The following is a 20,272-nucleotide window of genomic DNA, read 5'->3' as shown; positions in this document are numbered from 1 at the left end:
CATCACCTAGCCCCCGCTCCCTCGCCTAGCCCCAACTCCCTCACCTAGCCCCAACTCCCTCACCTAGCCCCACTCCCTCGCCTAGCCCGCTCCCTCACCTAGCCCCAACTCCCTCACCTAGCCCAACTCCCTCACCTAGCCCAACTCCCTCACCTAGCCCAACTCCCTCACCTAGCCCCAACTCCCTCACCTAGCCCCAACTCCCTCGCCTAGCCCCGCTCCCTCGCCTAGCCCCGCTCCCTCGCCTAGTACTGTCTGGTCTACGTACTCTGTCAGCAGCATGTATCTCAACATGTATATGTACTGTCTGGTCTACGTACTCTGTCAGCAGCATATATATGTACTGTCTGGTCTACGTACTCTGTCAGCAGCATGTACATGTACTGTCTGGTCTACGTACTCTGTCAGCAGCATGTATATGTACTGTCTGGTCTACGTACTCTGTCAGCAGCAGGTATTTCCTGAGACAGTCCAGGAAGACTTCACTACCTCCCTGGTGAAAGTGTAGGGCAGGCAGCTCAACCCCCATGTTGCAGTCTCTGAGGGTGAACACCAGGTAGGACCAGCCCTCCTCCTTCACCCTGACCGAGGCCAGGTCACTGAGACGGAAGAACAGCCGGGAACCCTTACTCTTCTCTGGGATGGGAGCGGGTTGAGGAGGAGCACCTGGAGAGAGAGGGAGAGGGGTTTAGAGACAGGATATACACAGAAACACACAATGAGGTGTGGGAGGTGGAGGGGGAGGTTTTAGATACACAACACTACATATGTCCTCACACAATGAGGTGGGGAAGAGAGAGGGGGGGAGAGATGGAGAGAGAGGGGGGGGTGGGGGGTTTAGATACACAACACATGTACTCACACAATGAGGTAGGGGTGAGAGAGAGGGGGGGGTTTAGATACACAACACTACACATTTACTCACACACAAATTAGAGTATGTGTGTGTATTCTCGATAGGGGTTTTCCTAATGCAGAGAGACAAGCAGCACAACGTTCATGCCACACTTCATCTATAGTTGTATAGATCCATGTGTAATGCTTTTTAATTTGACTCGCTTGACATTTAAATGTCTGCAGAGCAGGAAGTAGCAGGAGGCCTGATTAATCCCCCAAGGGCCTGCTGGAGAAGATTGATCGTACTGTGGGAAAAGTGAAGCAATTAGTCTCCTCTCCTCCAACCAACTTAATCATGGTCGCTCTGCTAAAGCAGCTTCTGGACGTAAAGAGGGGAGGTGTTTTGGAATTCCAGCCAGAGAGGAGGGAAATATACTGTATATATGAGAGAGACCGCTGCACGCTTAACAAGGTTAAGTCTTGACAGGAAGAACCACAGAACGGCAAGGCCAAGAACAACAATTATGTTGCATTGTGGTTCCAGTGCCAGACATTGTGGTTCCAGTGCCAGACATTGTGGTTCCAGTACTAGACATTGTGGTTCCAGTGCCAGACATTGTGGTTCCAGTACCAGACATTGTGGTTCCAGTACTAGACATTGTGGTTCCAGTACCAGACATTGTGGTTCCAGTACCAGACATTGTGGTTCCAGTACTAGACATTGTGGTTTCAGTACTAGACATTGTGGTTCCAGTGCTAGACATTGTGGTTCCAGTACTAGACATTGTGGTTCCAGTACTAGACATTGCGGTTCCAGTACCAGACATTGCGGTTCCAGTACCAGACATTGCGGTTCCAGTACCAGACATTGTGGTTCCAGTGCTAGACATTGTGGTTCCAGTACTAGACATTGCGGTTCCAGTACCAGACATTGCGGTTCCAGTACCAGACATTGTGGTTCCAGTACCAGACATTGTGGTTCCAGTGCTAGACATTGTGGTTCCAGTACTAGACATTGTGGTTCCAGTGCTAGACATTGTGGTTCCAGTACTAGACATTGCGGTTCCCGTACTAGACATTGCGGTTCCCGTACTAGACATTGTGGTTCCAGTACAAGACTTTGACAGTTCAAAGAAACCGGACATATCTCATTGCAGTAGGCTCCAGGTAATGACAATATATCAGCTGGACAGGTAAGGAATAGTGACATTTGTCTCTCCATAGAGGAAGCACGATGACGCTAAAACATTGATATGTTCTCCATGACTTTCCCTGACTAAATAAAAAGGTCAAATCTGTTCTGCTGTGTTCTAGGGTGTTCTACGGGTGTTCTACGGGTGTTCTGCTGGTGCTCTAGGGTGTTCTGCTGTGCTCTAGGGTGTTCTGCTTGTGCTCTAGGGTGTTCTGCTGTGCTCTAGGGTGTTCTGCTGTGCTCTAGGGTGTTCTGCTGTGCTCTAGGGTGTTCTGCTGTGCTCTAGGGTGTTCTGCTGTGCTCTAGGGTGTTCTGCTGTGCTCTAGGGTGTTCTGCTGTGCTCTAGGGTGTTCTGCTGTGTTCTAAGGTGTTCTGCTGTGCTCTAGGGTGTTCTACTGTGCTCTAGGGTGTTCTGCTGTGCTCTAGGGTGTTCTGCTGTGCTCTAGGGTGTTCTGCTGTGCTCTAGGGTGTTCTGCTGTGTTCTAAGGTGTTCTGCTGTGTTCTAGGGTGTTCTCTTCCACTCACCTTCATTGTTGCTGGGTTTCTTCCTGAACTGAACAGTGTGAACCATGTCCCATTCTGTCTCATAGCCCAGATGGTGCTCCACCTGCCTGGTAGGCTTGTCTCCTGGGTCTTGGCTCGAACCCTGGTGCCGCTGGCCCCATTCAAACACAGAGCTAGACTCCTGGGAGAGAGAATACAGGTATACTCAGACCCACCCATATACTGTACTATCTATATACAGTACACACACCTACCCATATGCTGTACTATCCACAGTACTGTTCAAAAGTTTGGGGTCATGTAGAAATGTCCTTGTTTTCCATGAAAACATACCTGAAATTAGTTGCAAATTGAATTGGAAATATAGTCAAGACATTGACAAGGTTATAAATAATGATTTTTAATTTAAATAATAATTGTGTCCTTCAAACTCTGCTTTTGTCAAAGAATCCTCCATTTGCAGCAATCACAGCCTTGCAAACCTTTGGCATTCTAGTTGTCAATTTGTTGAGGTAATCTGAAGAGATTTCACCCCATGCTTCCTGAAGCACCTCCCACAAGTTGGATTGGCTTGATGGGCACTTCTTACGGTCAAGCTGCTCCCACAACAGATCAATAGGGTTGAGATCCAGTGACTGTGCTGGCCTCTCCATTATAGACAGAACACCAGCGAACTGCTCCTTCCCTAAATAGTTATTGCATAGTTTGGAGCTGTGCTTTGGGTCATTGTCCTGTTGTAGGAGGAAATTGGCTCCAATTAACATCCATCCACAGGGTATGACATGGCGTTGCAAAATGGAGTGATAGCCTTCCTTCTTCAAGATCCCTTTTACCCTGTACAAATCTCCTACATTACCACCACCAAAACACCCCCAGACCATCTCCTTTTACCCTGTACAAATCTACCACTTTACCACCACCAAAACACCCCCAGACCATCTCCTTTTACCCTGTACAAATCTCACACATTACCACCACCAACGCACCCCCAGACCATCTCCTTTTACCCTGTACAAATCTCCCACTTTACCACCACCAAAACACCCCCAGACCATCTCCTTTTACCCTGTACAAATCCCCCACTTTACCACCACCAAAACACCCCCAGACCATCTCCTTTTACCCTGTACAAATCTCCCACTTTACCACCACCAAAACACCCCCATACCATCTCCTTTTACCCTGTACAAATCTACCACTTTACCACCACCAAAACACCCCCAGACCATCTCCTTTTACCCTGTACAAATCTCACACATTACCACCACCAACGCACCCCCAGACCATCTCCTTTTACCCTGTATAAATCCCCCACATTACCACCACCAAAACACCCCCAGACCATCTCCTTTTACCCTGTACAAATCTCCCACATTACCACCACCAAAACACCCCCAGACCATCTCCTTTTACCCTGTACAAATCTACCACTTTACCACCACCAAAACACCCCCATGCCATCTCCTTTTACCCTGTACAAATCTCCCACTTTACCACCACCAAAACACCCCCAGACCATCTCCTTTTACCCTGTACAAATCTCACACATTACCACCACCAACGCACCCCCAGACCATCTCCTTTTACCCTGTACAAATCCCCCACATTACCACCACCAACGCACCCCCAGACCATCTCCTTTTACCCTGTACAAATCTCCCACTTTACCACCACCAAAACACCCCCAGACCATCTCCTTTTACCCTGTACAAATCTCCCACTTTACCACCACCAAAACACCCCCAGACCATCTCCTTTTACCCTGTACAAATCTCCCACTTTACCACCACCAAAACACCCCCAGACCATCTCCTTTTACCCTGTACAAATCTCCCACTTTACCACCACCAAAACACCCCCAGACCATCACATTGCCTCCACCATGTTTGACAGATGGCGTCAAGCACTCCTCCCAGCATCTTTTCTGCATCTCATGAATGTTCTTCTTTGTGACACCTCAAACTCAGATTCGCCTGTCCATAACACTTTTTTTCTCTCCAAATCTTCATCTGTCCAGTGGCTGTGTTCTTTTGCCCATCTTGATCTTTTCTTTTTAAATTGGCCAGTCTGAGATATGGCTTTCTTTTTCGCAACTCTGCCTAGAAGGCCAGCATCCCGGAGTCGCCTCTTCACTGTTGACGTTGAGACTAGTGTTTTGCAGTAACTATTTAATGAAGCTGCCAGTTGAGGACTTGTGAGGCATCTGTTTCTCAAACTACACACACAAATGTACTTGCCCTTTTGCTCAGTTGTGCACCGGGGCCTCCATTTGCACTGTTCTGTGAAAGGGGTTTTCTAATGATCAATTAGCCTTTTAAAAGTATAAACTTGGATTAGCTACATATTGTGCCATTGGAACACAGGAGTAATGGTTGCTGATAATGCTCCTCTGTACGCCTATGTAGATATTCCATTAAAAATCTGCTGTTTTTCAGAAATGTCTAAGTGACCCCAAAATGTTGTACTATCTATTTACAGTACATAGTTCTGGCTGGGTAGGTGGCTGGCTGGCTAGGTGGCTGGCTGGGTAGGTGGCTGGCTGGCTGTGTAGGTGGCTGGCTGGCTGGGTAGGTAGTGGTACAGATAAATACAGAAAAGGCTGGAAATACTATGAGAGAGACTATTCAAATTAAACCGGGATGAGAACCACAGAGAACCAAACTGACAGACATCTGTCCTGAGTGGCTGGTAGAGAGAGGAGAGTTAGTTTCCATGAAGAGATGAGCTAGCTATGTGTTTTCATCACGACCGGGATGAACCATTTTAGATTCAGGAATCAGGATATACTTCTGGGCTTCGGTTTCCTGTTGCATCTCCGCTCTCAAGGGTTTTTATTTCAGTCAGAGATCACTAGAACATCTGCACTCTAGTGCAGCAGAGAAACAGAGACAGGAAACATGAAGCGATGCTGCTGTCACATGACCAAGGTGATTGGAGCCAGACTGTGGTTTGACAGTCATCGTCCAGCTCTCAAGACAACCGATGTGTCACCATGGATACAGCCAAGCCGACATGTAAAAATGTGGAGTGTTGTCATCATAATGCTGACTAAATGTTCCCTTTAAGCTGCGCGGACACCGTGCTGCGTGTGTTTTTTTCTCCCCAAAGGTCTCATGAAATGTAGGTCTACACTGAACACCACACATTGGCTGCTACTGTAGGCTGACTGATAGAACAGCTATTTCCATGTTAAACAAATTGCACTGTCTGTCTGTATTATCAGCACCAGACAACAGTTGTGGCCAAACGCCAATTAGCAGTTTTTCTATATGAATCTACCAGTAAGATTGATAAGAGTAATCTTGTTAGTATTTTAATATACGCACATGTGTACACTTTGTTTATGATGACCTGAAACATGGAATATTACATCAAAAAGATATGTAAATAAAGTCTAACCTTGGCAGCACACAGCATGGCAGAGTGGTCAACATCTTCCACGGGTTTATATTCCAGCACTATGTCTCCATCCTGGTAGAAATGACGAGAAGGAATGTTCAGTCTGATCTGTGGACATCATAACAGGGAAGGATACATCTCATTCTGTTGTTCCATATTGACATACCTGGTCCAGGACACGCAGGGATCCCGAAGTCAGAGAGTCCTGCTCCTCACTCCTTTCTGAGTTGGTGTGTATAAAAACTCCATCATGCTCATATAGAACCTGAGAGAGAAAGAGGGAAACGCATTCAGAGATGAATACAACTCATGTTATGTTGTTGTTGGAGACTTGGTAAACAAATAGGCCTAATGTACCTAGCTAGCTAACTTCATCCAAATCAAGTGCTATTTCCATGTGATAATGTAATGGGGTACATTTGCTGCATTGTTTATAATTTTGCTCTTTGAACATTGACCAATTTCACATTCTTTCTACCTTTTCAGAAATGTGATGTTGTGGCTAACTAGGTAGCTGGCTCAACCAACTTCCTGACAACTTGTAAACTGTTTTGCATGTTTGTGTTGTTGGTTGTTAGTAACGTTACAACAAGTTAGCTCGACTTGTCACTATGAAAGCTAACAACATGAGCCTGTTGGTATTCTGGAAGTCGACAGGTTCAACATTTTACAAGTAACTTCTTATGACCGAAAACCACTTTGTTTCACCTGAATCTGCACTACTCTGCCAACTGGACAGGCGACTTCTACTAACTAACGTTATGTTAGCTGTCAAGTGTCGACAATGTTTTTGTTCAACTTCTAGCCAACTGTTTTCGGTTCAACTATTTACAAAACCTCACAGACAACATGATCCGTTGACAATGCGAACAAAACAAAGCATATGTATATATATATATTTTAACTAAATGCCACAAATCTGTTTTCTCAGCACCTTGTAGCCCGCTGAAGTCGCCATGTCGCCTGTCTCAGCTGACGACGACGTAGTAGGACAGCTCACGCGTTTCCAGTTGTTTTGGGAGGGGAGGGCAGAACAAATAACTAAATACTCGTCAATGGGTGTTGCTGAATCCCTTGATTTGTGACACATTCATTGTAAACCAACGACGCAAATAACGAGATCATTGAAAAAGTTGAGTGTATCTCGCATACAACAGAGATTATTAATTGAACTGTTATTTGTTCAAGCTTCCACTTCCGCAAACATTCGCCAGGGAACATTGGCGTTAACAGGGGTGTAGTCATTATCCCGATTCTGTTGCAAAACGTTTCGTAAACGGAACGAAACGGGGCGGGACCTACCTTAATCTGTCCAATAGAATCTCTCGTTTTTTTTGGAACTGTTTGGACTAATGATTACACCCAGCAGTAGGAGTGGGAGGTGGCACCTTTGGACTTTGTTGTTTAGTGTTTAATTTGCGGCTTTTATTCCAGACAAAGGTTGTAAAACCCTGTACATATTCAGTCAAATAAGAATTTGTTCTTAACTGACTTGCCTAGTTAAATAAAGGTTAAATAAAAATAAATATAAAAAAATCATCAAATCAAATTGTATTTGTCACATGTACCGAGTACAACAGGTGAAGTAGACCTTACAGTGAAATGCTTATTTTACAAGCCCTTAACAAACAATGCAGTTTCATGAAAAATAAGTGTTAAGAATTTCTTACTAAAATTAATTAACTGAAGTAAAAAAATAAATAAATAAGAAAATAGAAAAATAACAAATGATTAAAGAGCAACAATAAGATAACTAGCGAGGCTATGTACAGGGGGTACCGGTCAAAGACTGGTGGCATACCTTAAGCGAGCAGGTGATAAAATCAACTCTCTCTCTCTTCAATTCAAAGGGCTTCATTGGCATGGGAAGCATGTTTACATTGTCAAAGCAAGTGAAATAGATAATAAACAAAAGTGAAATAGACAATAATAAACAACAAAAGTTTAAAAGGAATTAGAGACATTTCAAATGTCATATTATGTATATATACAGTGTTGTAACGATGTGCAAATAGTTAAAGGCTGGGTTTCTGTACAGCACTTTGAGATATCAGCTGATGTACGAAGGGCTATATAAATACATTTGATTTGATTTGAATATGTGGCCTGTCGTACGGTAATTTGGTAAAAAGCCAATTTGACATTTGCTCAGTTCATTGTTTTCACTGAGGAAATGTAGGAGTCTGCTGTTAATGATAATGCAGAGAATTTTCCCAAGGTTCCTGTTGACACATATAGGTAGTTATTGGGGTCGGATTTGTCTCCACTTTTGTGGATTGGGGTGATCAGTCCTCGGTTCCAAGTTTTAGGGAAGATGCCAGAGCTGAGGATGATGTTAAAGAGTTTAAATATAGCGAAGTGAAATTTGTTGTCTGTATAATTAATAATTGAATGTATTATACCATCAACACCACAGGCCTGTTAGGGTTGGAGGGTTGTATTGTGTCCTGTAGTTCATTCAATGTAATTGGAGAATTCAGTGGGTTCTGCTAGTCTTTAATAGCTGACTAATATTTTCTATTGTTCATGTATGTGTTTTTGCTGTTTGTTCTTTGTTATAAAATAAATATATGTTTTGAAGTGGTTTACCCATACATCTCCATTTTGATAGATAACAATTTGTGTTTTCCAATTTTCCCAGAAGTGGTTAGAGTCTATGGATTCTTCAATTACATTGAGCTGATTTCTGACATGCTGTTCCTTCTTTCTCCGTAGTGTATTTCTGTATTGTTTTAGTGATTCACTATAGTGAAGGCGTAGACTCAGGTTTTCTGGGTCTCTGTGTTTTTGGTTAGATATGTTCCTCAATTTATTTCTTAGGATTTTGCACTTTTCATCAAACCCTTTGTCATTGTTGTTCATATTCTTAGGTTGTCTGGTTTAGATTTGATAGTGAAGCTATTTAGGCTTTCTACTGCCAAGTTTACACCTTCGCTACTGCAGTGAAACGTTTTGTCCAGAAAGTTGTCTAGAAGGGATTGAATTTGTTGTGATTAATTACTTTCTGGTAGGTTTCTACACTACTTTCCTTTCATCTGTAACATTTCTAAAATGTATGCAGTTTATTCAGCTTGATGCCTCATGATTGAATATTGCTCTGTTCAAATAGAATGTGATTTTGCTGTGATCTGATAGGGGTGTCAGTGGGTTTTCTCTTTCTCCTCTCTCTCTCTTTCTAATGTATAATTTAGTGCATCTTGTTCTCACTTAATAGCAAATTAAAGCTGGAATTGCTCCATTTACAGACCAGCTCACACATGTACCTCTTCTGGCTCCTGTAAGACCTCTTTGTCTTCACAGAAGAGAGAGAGAAGAGGGAGAAATAGTGTGAGAGTTAGAGAGAGAGACAAAGAGAGACAGAGAGACACACAGAGAGAGAGAGAGAGAAGGAGAAGGTGTCTCTGGGATGGATGAGGCTAATATTTCAGGAGACAGAAGGGGTATCTGGGATGGATGAGGCTAATATTCCAGGAGAGACAGAAGGTGTCTCTGGGATGGATGAGGCTAATATTTCAGGAGACAGAAGGGGTATCTGGGATGGATGAGGCTAATATTTCAGGAGAGACAGAAGGTGTCTCTGGGATGGATGAGGCTAATATTTCAGGAGAGACAGAAGGTGTCTCTGGGATGGATGAGGCTAATATTTCAGGAGAGACAGGAGGAGAAGGAGTCTCTGGGATGGATGAGGCTAATATTTCAGGAGAGAAGGAGAAGGGGTATCTGGGATGGATGAGGCTAATATTTCAGGAGACAGAAAGGGTATCTGGGATGGATGAGGCTAATATTCCAGGAGAGACAGAAGGGTATCTGGGATGGATGAGGCTAATATTCCAGGAGAGACAGAAGGTGTCTCTGGGATGGATGAGGCTAATATTTCAGGAGAGACAGAAGGTGTCTCTGGGATGGATGAGGCTAATATTTCAGGAGAGAAGGAGAAGGGGTATCTGGGATGGATGAGGCTAATATTTCAGGAGACAGAAAGGGTATCTGGGATGGATGAGGCTAATATTCCAGGAGAGACAGAAGGTGTCTCTGGGATGGATGAGGCTAATATTTCAGGAGAGACAGAAGGTGTCTCTGGGATGGATGAGGCTAATATTTCAGGAGACAGAAGGTGTCTCTGGGATGGATGAGGCTAATATTCCAGGAGAGACAGAAGGTGTCTCTGGGATGGATGAGGCTAATATTTCAGGAGAGAAGGAGAAGGGGTATCTGGGACTGGATGAGTCTGAAGGGAAGTGTGTATCACTTTCTCATAAACTGTTCTAACTCACCACTCAGTCTGTTCCCACTGGAGGCTACAGCAGTCAGTGATAATGCTCTAAGTTCAAGTACACACACTCTGAAGAACCGCTTGGTCTCTGGTTCACTCAACCACAAACATGATGATGACTCCCACAGTTAGACAGAGTGCGAGTGCAGTTTTGTGTATGACTAAAAATGAATATTCTCTCCATGGTGCCCTCCTACACACGCACGAGCACGCACGAGCACAAATATATACACACACACACACACCGACTAACGTCTTTAAAAACACAGGTCACTGTTTTCATGAGGTTATTGATGTCATTCTGTAAAAAGTGTCAGTGAACTTCTCCAGGAAACCTGGCATGTAGTTTCCCTGGTGTGATGTCACCACCTTGGTCTGTGTTCACGGTTCCCATTAGTTTTCCTGGTGTGATGTCATCACCTTGGTCTGTGTTCACGGTTCCCATTAGTTTTCCTGGTGTGATGTCACCACCTTGGTCTGTGTTCACGGTTCCCATTAGTTTTCCTGGTGTGATGTCACCACCTTGGTCTGTGTTCACGGTTCCCATTAGTTTTCCTGATGTGATGTCACCACCTTGGTCTGTGTTCACGGTTCCCATTCGTTTTCCTGGTGTGATGTCATCACCTTGGTCTGTGTTCACGGTTCCCATTCGTTTTCCTGGTGTGATGTCACCACCTTGGTCTGTGTTCACGGTTCCCATTAGTTTTCCTGGTGTGATGTCACCACCTTGGTCTGTGTTCACGGTTCCCACTAGTTTTCCTGGTGGGATGTCGCCACCTAGTGGTCTTGTGTATTATTAGCTTCTAACCAGTACAGCAAGAGGAGGACGCAGTTTGGCATTTATTGTCATGAATCTTGCCCTAGAGGCAGCCTGCAGAGTGGTCACTAGCTGGCACAGCCACAAAGTCATAAAATATACCATTTAACCTAAACTTAACCACACTGCTAACCCTAATGACTAATCCCAAACTTAAATGTAGACCAAAAAGCAAATGTTTGTTTTCATGAATTTTTACAATACAGCCTATTTTGACTTTGCAGCTGGCCCATGTAATGAAAATCACACAGTTCTGCCTCCAGGGCAAGATTAATGACAATAAACGTCAACCTAGAGGAGGATGGGCCTCCTCTCATCTGAGGGAGAATCTCAAATGCATACTCCTCGCGTCCTCTCTCTCCTCGTCTCCTTCTCAAAAACACATTGGAAAAAAGCTAGAGGTCTTTCCCCTCTGATCTTCTCCTCCAGTGGGTTTTGAGAAGGAGCCGAGGAGAAATTAAGTTTCTCCCTGACTCTTGTTTCTCTCAAGGTTTGTTCCTTCTAAGGAGATGTTTACTTGTCACTATACTGCTGCTTGCATAGGGATCTAGGCCGGCTTACCGTAAAAGCACTTTGTGACTGATGATATAGAAAGGGATTTATGGATGGAATTTGATTTGTCCCAGAGGGCAATTGGTTTTGCAGCAGGTAAGGATGAGACGTAAAAAAACATGTAAAATCCACGTAGATCACAATGGTACACCAGAACAACAACACAATGATACACCATGACAACAACACAATGATACACCATGACAACACAATGATACACCATGACAACAACACAATGATACACCATGACAACAACACAATGATACACCAGAACAACAACACAATGGTACACCAGAACAACAACACAATGATACACCATGACAACAACACAATGATACACCAGAACAACAACACAATGATACACCAGAACAACAACACAATGATACACCAGAACAACAACACAATGATACACCAGAACAACACAATGATACACCAGAACAACAACACAATGATACACCAGAACAACAACACAATGATACACCAGAACAACACAATGATACACCATGACAACAACACAATGATACACCAGAACAACAACACAATGATACACCAGAACAACACAATGATACACTAGAAACAACAACACAATGATACACCAGAACAACAACACAATGATACACCAGAACAACAACACAATGATACACCAGAACAACAACACAATGATACACCAGAACAACAACACAATGATACACCAGAACAACAACACAATGATACACCAGAACAACAACACAATGATACACACTGACAACAACACAATGATACACACTGACAACAACACAATGATACACCAGAACAACAACACAATGATACACCAGAACAACAACACAATGATACACCAGAACAACAACACAATGATACACCAGAACAACAACACAATGATACACCAGAACAACAACACAATGATACACCAGAACAACACAATGATACACCAGAACAACACAATGATACACCAGAACAACACAATGATACACCAGAACAACAACACAATGATACACCAGAACAACAACACAATGATACACCAGAACAACAACACAATGATACACCAGAACAACAATACAATGATACACCATGACAACAACACAATGATACACCAGAACAACAACAGAGATACTGAGAGTATCAGTAACCTAGATGCAATCACCTGCCGTTGTGCCTTTGAGCAAGGCAATTAACTCCTAAAATGCTCAACGGATGCAGCAGTAGCGCTGCCGTAGCTCCAATCTCTGTATGTATAGGGCTGCCCTGTGTTCCAATCTCTGTATGTATAGGGCTGCCCTGTGTTCCAATCTCTGTATGTATAGGGCTGCCCTGTGTTCCAATCTCTGTATGTATAGGGCTGCCCTGTGTTCCAATCTCTGTATATATAGGGCTGCCCTGTGTTCCAATCTCTCCAATCTCTGTATATATAGGGCTGCCCTGTGTTCCAATCTCTGTATGTATAGGGCTGCCCTGTGTTCCAATCTTTGTATATATAGGGCTGCCCTGTGTTCCAATCTCTGTATGTATAGGGCTGCCCTGTGTTCCAATCTCTGTATATATAGGGCTGCCCTGTGTTCCAATCTTTGTATATATAGGGCTGCCCTGTGTTCCAATCTCTGTATGTACAGGGCTGCCCTCTGCTCCAATCTCTGTATATATAGGGCTGCCCTCTGCTCCAATTTCTGTATATATAGGGCTGCCCTCTGCTCTAATCTCTGTATATATAGGGCTGCCCTCTGCTCTAATCTCTATATTTATAGGGCTGCCCTCTGCTCCAATCTCTGTATATATAGGGCTGCCCTCTGCTCTAATCTCTGTATATATAGGGCTGCCCTCTGCTCCAATCTCTGTATATATAGGGCTGCCCTCTGCTCCAATCTCTGTATATATAGGGCTGCCCTCTGCTCTAATCTCTGTATATATAGGGCTGCCCTCTGCTCTAATCTTTATATTTATAGGGCTGCCCTCTGCTCCAATCTCTGTATATATAGGGCTGCCCTCTGCTCTAATCTCTGTATATATAGGGCTGCCCTCTGCTCCAATCTCTGTATATATAGGGCTGCCCTCTACTCCAATCTCTCCAATCTCTGTATTTATAGGGCTGCCCTCTGCTCCAATCTCTCCAATCTCTGTATGTATAGGGCTGCCCTCTGCTCTAATCTCTATATTTATAGGGCTGCCCTGTGTTCCAATCTCTCTATGTATAGGGCTGCCCTCTGCTCCAATCTCTGTATATATAGGGCTGCCCTCTGCTCTAATCTCTATATTTATAGGGCTGCCCTGTGTTCCAATCTCTGTATGTATAGGGCTGCCCTCTGCTCCAATCTCTATATTTATAGGGCTGCCCTCTGTTCCAATCTCTGTATATACAGGGCTGCCCTCTGCTCATATCTCTGTATATACAGGGCTGCCCTCTGCTCCAATCTCTGTATAATAAAAAAAATAGCCCCACCTGCTTTGCATGTTATTATGTCATTAATACGTGTCACATATGAGTTTACAAAAAAAAAGATAATTGAGGTAATGAAGCCGCATACAACCATGGTCTCATTGCTTTCTTGAGTAAGGCAGCTCCAACATGCAGATGTTTCAGCCTAGCTCAGTGTTTTCTGCCCAGCCCAGGACCTCCACATTCGACATCTTCACCTGTGGGATCATCTGAGACCAGCCACCTGGACAGCTGATGAAACTGAGGAGTATTTATGTCTGTAAGAAAGCCCTTTTGTGGGGAAAAACTCATTCTGATTGGCTGGGCCTGGCCCCCCATCTGTGCCCCTGCCTAGTCATGTGAAATACATAGATCAGGGCCTAATGAATTTATTTAAATTGACTGATTTCCTTAAATGAGCAGCAGCTCAGTAAAATAGTTGAAATAGTTGCATGTTGCATTTCTACTTTAGTTCAGTATATATATATATATAAACATGTTAGGATCATGCCTGTAACATGTTAGGATCATGCCCGTAACATGTTAGGATCATGCCCGTAACATGTTAGGATCATGCCCGTAACATGTTAGGATCATGCCCGTAACATGTTAGGATCATGCCCGTAACATGTTAGGATCATGCCCGTAACATGTTAGGATCCTGCCCGTAACATGTTATGATCCTGCCCGTAACATGTTAGGATCATGCCCGTAACATGTTAGGATCATGCCCGTAACATGTTAGGATCATGCCCGTAACATGTTAGGATCATGCCCGTATCATGTTAGGATCATGCCCGTATCATGTTAGGATCTTGCCCGTATCATGTTAGGATCCTGCCCGTAACATGTTAGGATCCTGCCCGTAACATGTTAGGATCATGCCCGTAACATGTTAGGATCATGCCCGTAACATGTTAGGATCATGCCCGTAACATGTTAGGATCATGCCCGTAACATGTTAGGATCATGCCCGTAACATGTTAGGATCATGTCTGTAACATGTTAAGATCATGCCCGTAACATGTTAGGATCATGCCTGTAACATGTTAGGATCATGCCCGTAACATGTTATGCTTCTTACAACATGATGGATGTTGAAGTCAGATTTCTTTTTCAAATGATGTAAATTGCCTTTTTTTCTGTTTGTAATTTTGTGGTGTGTCTTGTTTGGTTTATGGTATTTAAAAAGAAGAAGAAGAGGACATCATTATATTATTACTTACCGATAGATGTTCTTCACTTATTGTTTCGATGAATGTATTTAATATTAGATCAGTTGTTTCTCAACGTGCCATCTGGCTTCTAAGAGTGAAACCAAAACAGTGTAAACGATTACCAGTTATTTATGCCCTACTCTACCTCCCAAAATAATAAAGAAATCATTTATCTGAAACATTACTTAGTCGTTGTCTTTCTTAACTGGAGAAGAACATTTATTTATGCATTAGACATGGAGGCCCGTTTCCAACTTCCCATTCTGTCTCATTGATCAAACAAATGATTTATAAAAATCATTCACTAGTCAGTTATTGAAAAGAGAATCAGGTCTACACTTTCATTCTGCCACAAAGCAGCACAAAGATCGCGTCACCCGATCAGGACGTACAAAAATAACAGAAAAATAACTTGAGCTTGTTAATATATCCCGCTGGACTGGTTGGTTCTGATTCAGATGCGTTGGGTTAAATGATGAAGACACGCGATTGTTTGTTTATCACCTTGTTATCAATGCTTAGTTCACACACAAAAAAATCAAAAAAATGTTTTTGTCCTAGTCATAAATCATAGGTCATAAAATCCTTATAAAGCAGTAGGATTCAGCGATAGAATAAACTGTTTTCTAAGTGAAGAGCAGAAAGCCAGTAAAGGTGCTGTGGTGATTATTGTCATCAAAGATGTTAAATCCTTCCATCAGTCGAGTGTAGACCTCGTCTCCTGCATCCAACTGCAGTGTGACACCGTTGGTTCCACCGTCCTCCGAGTCTGAAACATCGTCGGTCACAGTCACCATTACAAGTCCATTTTTATACAGCGACACTCTTCTCCCCTTGCTGGAGGTTGTAAAGGCGGTGTATGTGAAGTAGTAGACTCCATTAACCGGTGCTCTGAAGATACCCGTCACCGGACTGTAAGCCTCACCAATATTGTTGAAGACATGTTTGTAGGCCAGGATGACATCATCACTATTTGGTCCTTTGGATTCAGACAGCGAGGCTGAGAAGGCCACCTTCGGTCTCTCTCCGTTCTCTCTCTTCAGTTCCTCCACGGTGGCTCCCATCTCATTCAGTTTGGTGCTCTGTTGAGCCACAATGGCTCTCAGCTCCTGGAGTAGGACTCTCTGTTCCTCCAACTGGCTCTCGCTGGTCCTCCCTGTGGTTTCCATAAAGATTAGCTTCTTGTCAATGTCGCTACTTTGAAAAACCTGCAGCTCAGAGAGACAGCTGCAGAGAACAAACAGTAGAGCGACGAAGGTCCTCATCTTTCAGATCAACTCTGGGATCCTTTGGTATCAAAACGCCTAAACTCAAGAGTTCTATACAGATGAATAGTGAACCATTTACTCAGTCATTCATTGTTAATACTTACCTGTCCTTGGATAGGTGCCGATGTGGCAATGTTCTGATGTTTAAGTTCAAAGTTTTTATTTATCCAAAGGCAAACAGTTAACACTCTCTGAAACACTTGCTGTGTTGACAGAATTCTTTATATTAAGAGAATGAAATTAACTTATGTCTTATAAAAAGATATACGATGTAGAGTGCAGAAAGCCAGTTACAGACAGTACTTTGGCAAATAAAGAAAGTTTTTTTTTAAAAACCTCCCTCTTTGGGCTGGATGTGTCCATGTATAGGTCATACATGCTTAAACTATGAGCAGAATTACTTTACCTCAATCAACTCCCTAGTTTAAAAGCAACTGGTTTTTAAAGCCATTTTCTCTACATTTCCACCAACGTGGGCCAGCCCCCTAGCAATTCAAGTTATAGCCAATGAGCGCCAACCTCCTGCATTTGAGTGACAGCTAGGAAGAGGCCTGCCCAGCGTTACCCAATGGGTTTGCAGGACTCAGTGGACACAGCAGAGAGAGAGAGAGATCAATGACGTGGTGCACATACAGTTGGAGTCATTAAAAGTCGTTTTTTAACCACTCCACACTTTTCTTATTCACAAACTATAGTTTTGGCAAGTCGGTTAGGACATCTACTTTATGCATGAAACAAGTAATTTTCCCAACAATTGTTTACAGACAGATTATTTCACTTATAATTCACTGTATCGCAATTTCAGTGGGTCAGAAGTTTACATACACTAAGTTGACTGTGCCTTTAAACAGCTTGGAAAATACCCAAAAATGTCATGACATTAGAAGCTTCTGATTGACATCATTTAAGTCAATTGGAGGTGTACCTGTGGATGTATTTCAAGGTCTACCTTCAAACTCAGTGCCTCTTTGATTAACATCATGGGAAAATCAAAATAAATCAGCCAAGACCTCCAAAAACAAATTGTAGACCTCCACAAGTCTGGTTCATCCTTGGGAGCAATTTCCAAACGCCTGAAGGTACCACGTTCATCTGTACAAACAATAGTACGCAAGTATAAACACCATGGGACCACCCAGCCATCATACTGCTCAGGAAGGAGACTCGTTCTTAGAGACTTATTGTGAGAAGCGTGTGGAAGGCTACCCGAAACATTTGACCCAAGTTAAACAATTGAATGGCAATATACTCAATTAGTATTTGGTAGCATGTAAACTTCTGACCAACTGGGAATGTGATGCAAGAAATAAAAGCTGAAATAAATCATTCTCTCTAATATTATTCTGGCATCGCACATTCTTAAAATAAAGTGGTGATCGTAGTTGGAAGCACAGAACAAACTAGAATGTCATTTGTATGCTGTAGAATATAGATTTCGCTATACTGGAACTAAGGGGCCTAGCCCGAACCATGAAAAACTACACCAGACCACCAAATCTTACAGTTGGCATTATTCATAGAGACAGGTAGCGTTCTCCTGGCATCCACCAAACAGATTCGTCCCTTGAACTGCCAGATGGTGAACCACGCGTGATTCATCGCTCCAAAGAACATATTTCAACTGCTCCAGAGTCCAATGGCGGCGAGCTTTACACCTCTCCAGCCAACGCTTGGCATTGAGAATGGTGATCTTATGCTTGTGTGTGGCTGCTCGGCCATGGAAACCCATTTCATGAAGCTCCTGACAAACAGTTATTGTGCTGACGTTGCTTCCAGAAGCACTTTGGAACTCGGTAGTGAGTGTTGCAACCGAGGACAGACAATGTTTACGCGTGACGTGCTTCAGCACTCAGCGGTCCCGTTCTGTGAGCTTGTGTGGCCTACCACTTCGCGGCTAAGCCGTTGTTGCTCCTATACGTTTCCACTTCACAATAACAGCACTTACATTTGAGCGGGGGCAGCTCTAGCAGGGCATACATTTGACGAACTGACTTGTTGGAAAAGTGGCATCCTGTGACTGTGCCAAGTTGAAAGTCACTGAGCTCTTCGGTAAGGCCCTTCTACTGCCAATGAGATTACATGGCTGTGTGCTCGGTGTTATACACCTGTCAGCAACAGGTGGGGCTGAAATAGCCGAATCCACTCATTTTAAGGGGATTCACTATATACACACAAGTATCTCAATAGTCAGCAGAATCGCCCATTCGTATGGTTTAAATAACATGGGTAATATCTGAGTGGTGTAAATTGATATTTAGGTAGACTTCCACATTTATTGCATTTTTTATTTAACCTTTATTTAACTAGGCAAGTCAGTTGAGAACAAATTCTTATTTACAATGACGGCCCTACCCTGGCCAAACCCGGACGACGCTGGGCCAATTGTAGACCTACCCTCCTGTAGGTTCACTCCAACCCTGTTCCCGGAGACCTACCCTCCTGTAGGTTTTCACTCCAACCCTGTTCCCGGAGACCTACCCTCCTGTAGGCTTTCCTTTCAACCCCAGTTGTAACTAACCTGATTCAGTTTATCAACCAGCTACTTATTATAATCAGGTGTGCTAGATTATGGTTGGAGAAAACCTACAGGACAGTAGATCTCCAGGAACAGGGTTTGGAGTGAAAACCTACAGGACAGTAGATCTCCAGGAACAGGGTTGGAGTGAAAACCTACAGGACAGTAGATCTCCAGGAACAGGGTTGGAGTGAAAATCTACAGGACAGTAGATCTCCAGGAACAGGGTTGGAGTGAAAACCTACAGGACAGTAGATCTCCAGGAACAGGGTTTGGAGAGTCCTGGTGTAGGGGGATCTCTCTTTATCACGGTGTGGATACAGTATGTAGGTCTACCTGGTCACTGTATTAAGTCCTATGGAGATTAGAGGCTGTAGTGACTGGGTTTAACCAGTCAGCACCGTGTGGTTAATTCTTACGGAGACCAGAGGCTGTAGTGACTGGGTTTAACCAGTCAGCAAATGAAATGAAGCTTTTCATCCTGATGCAGAATAAACCAGGGCAGAGTAGCACATCTGGGTTCAAACACTATACGATATCATTACCAACACTATTCCATATCATTACCAATACTTCAGCTGTGACTGAGTTTGGAACTAAAAGTGTAAACCCTGACTATCTGGCACAAGCAAACATTGTTGAATAGTCTTTGAACCCAGGTCTGTAGAGTAGAGACCAATCATGAATCTCTCCCCGTTTCCCTGCAGAAATCCACCATAGACGTGTAATTAAATAACATGAGATCTGGAATGAAGTCTCCCTCCCCGTAGGCCTCCTCTTGGTGGAGCCGGCGCCGTTGGTATCGACTCAAGAAGTTACACTTTTACAACATGTCCTCCTCCAATCAGAAGCAGTAGAACATGTCCTCCTCCAATCAGAAGCAGTAGAACATGTCCTCCTCCAATCAGAAGCAGTAGAACATGTCCTCCTCCAATCAGAAGCAGTAGAACATGTCCTCCTCCAATCAGAAGCAGTAGAACATGTCCTCCTCCAATCAGAAGCAGTAGAACATGTCCTCCTCCAATCAGAAGCAGTAGAACATGTCCTCCTCCAATCAGAAGCAGTAGAACATGTCCTCCTCCAATCAGAAGCAGTAGAACATGTCCTCCTCCAATCAGAAGCAGTAGAACATGTCCTCCTCCAATCAGAAGCAGTAGAACATGTCCTCCTCCAATCAGAAGCAGTAGAACATGTCCTCCTCCAATCAGAAGCAGTAGAACATGTCCTCCTCCAATCAGAAGCAGTAGAACATGTCCTCCTCCAATCAGAAGCAGTAGAACATGTCCTCCTC

The 20,272-nt window shown here is 43.5% G+C and overlaps 2 protein-coding genes across 2 annotated transcripts; both read right to left on the bottom strand.

The window, feature by feature from the left end:
* Nucleotides 1-294: 294 nt before the first annotated feature.
* On the bottom strand, nucleotides 295-6,932 carry LOC139393181 (TBC1 domain family member 15-like). Its single transcript, XM_071141597.1, has 5 exons — nucleotides 6,867-6,932; nucleotides 6,099-6,197; nucleotides 5,933-6,004; nucleotides 2,555-2,714; nucleotides 295-666 (listed from the first exon to the last, which is right to left on the bottom strand). The coding sequence occupies exons 1-5, from the start codon at nucleotides 6,888-6,890 to the stop codon at nucleotides 365-367; spliced, it is 657 nt and encodes a 218-aa protein (XP_070997698.1). The 5' UTR covers nucleotides 6,891-6,932; the 3' UTR covers nucleotides 295-364.
* Nucleotides 6,933-15,383: 8,451 nt separating this feature from the next.
* On the bottom strand, nucleotides 15,384-16,540 carry LOC139393047 (complement C1q-like protein 2). Its single transcript, XM_071141376.1, has one exon. It carries the CDS (start codon nucleotides 16,461-16,463, stop codon nucleotides 15,825-15,827), a length of 639 nt encoding a protein of 212 aa, XP_070997477.1. The 5' UTR covers nucleotides 16,464-16,540; the 3' UTR covers nucleotides 15,384-15,824.
* Nucleotides 16,541-20,272: the final 3,732 nt, after the last annotated feature.

Source organism: Oncorhynchus clarkii, chromosome 33 (genome assembly GCF_045791955.1).
Source record: "Oncorhynchus clarkii lewisi isolate Uvic-CL-2024 chromosome 33, UVic_Ocla_1.0, whole genome shotgun sequence".
Taxonomy (NCBI): Eukaryota; Metazoa; Chordata; class Actinopteri; order Salmoniformes; family Salmonidae; genus Oncorhynchus; species Oncorhynchus clarkii.
Note: the sequence above shows the minus strand (reverse complement) of the source record. Positions and strands in the feature narration are given on the sequence as shown.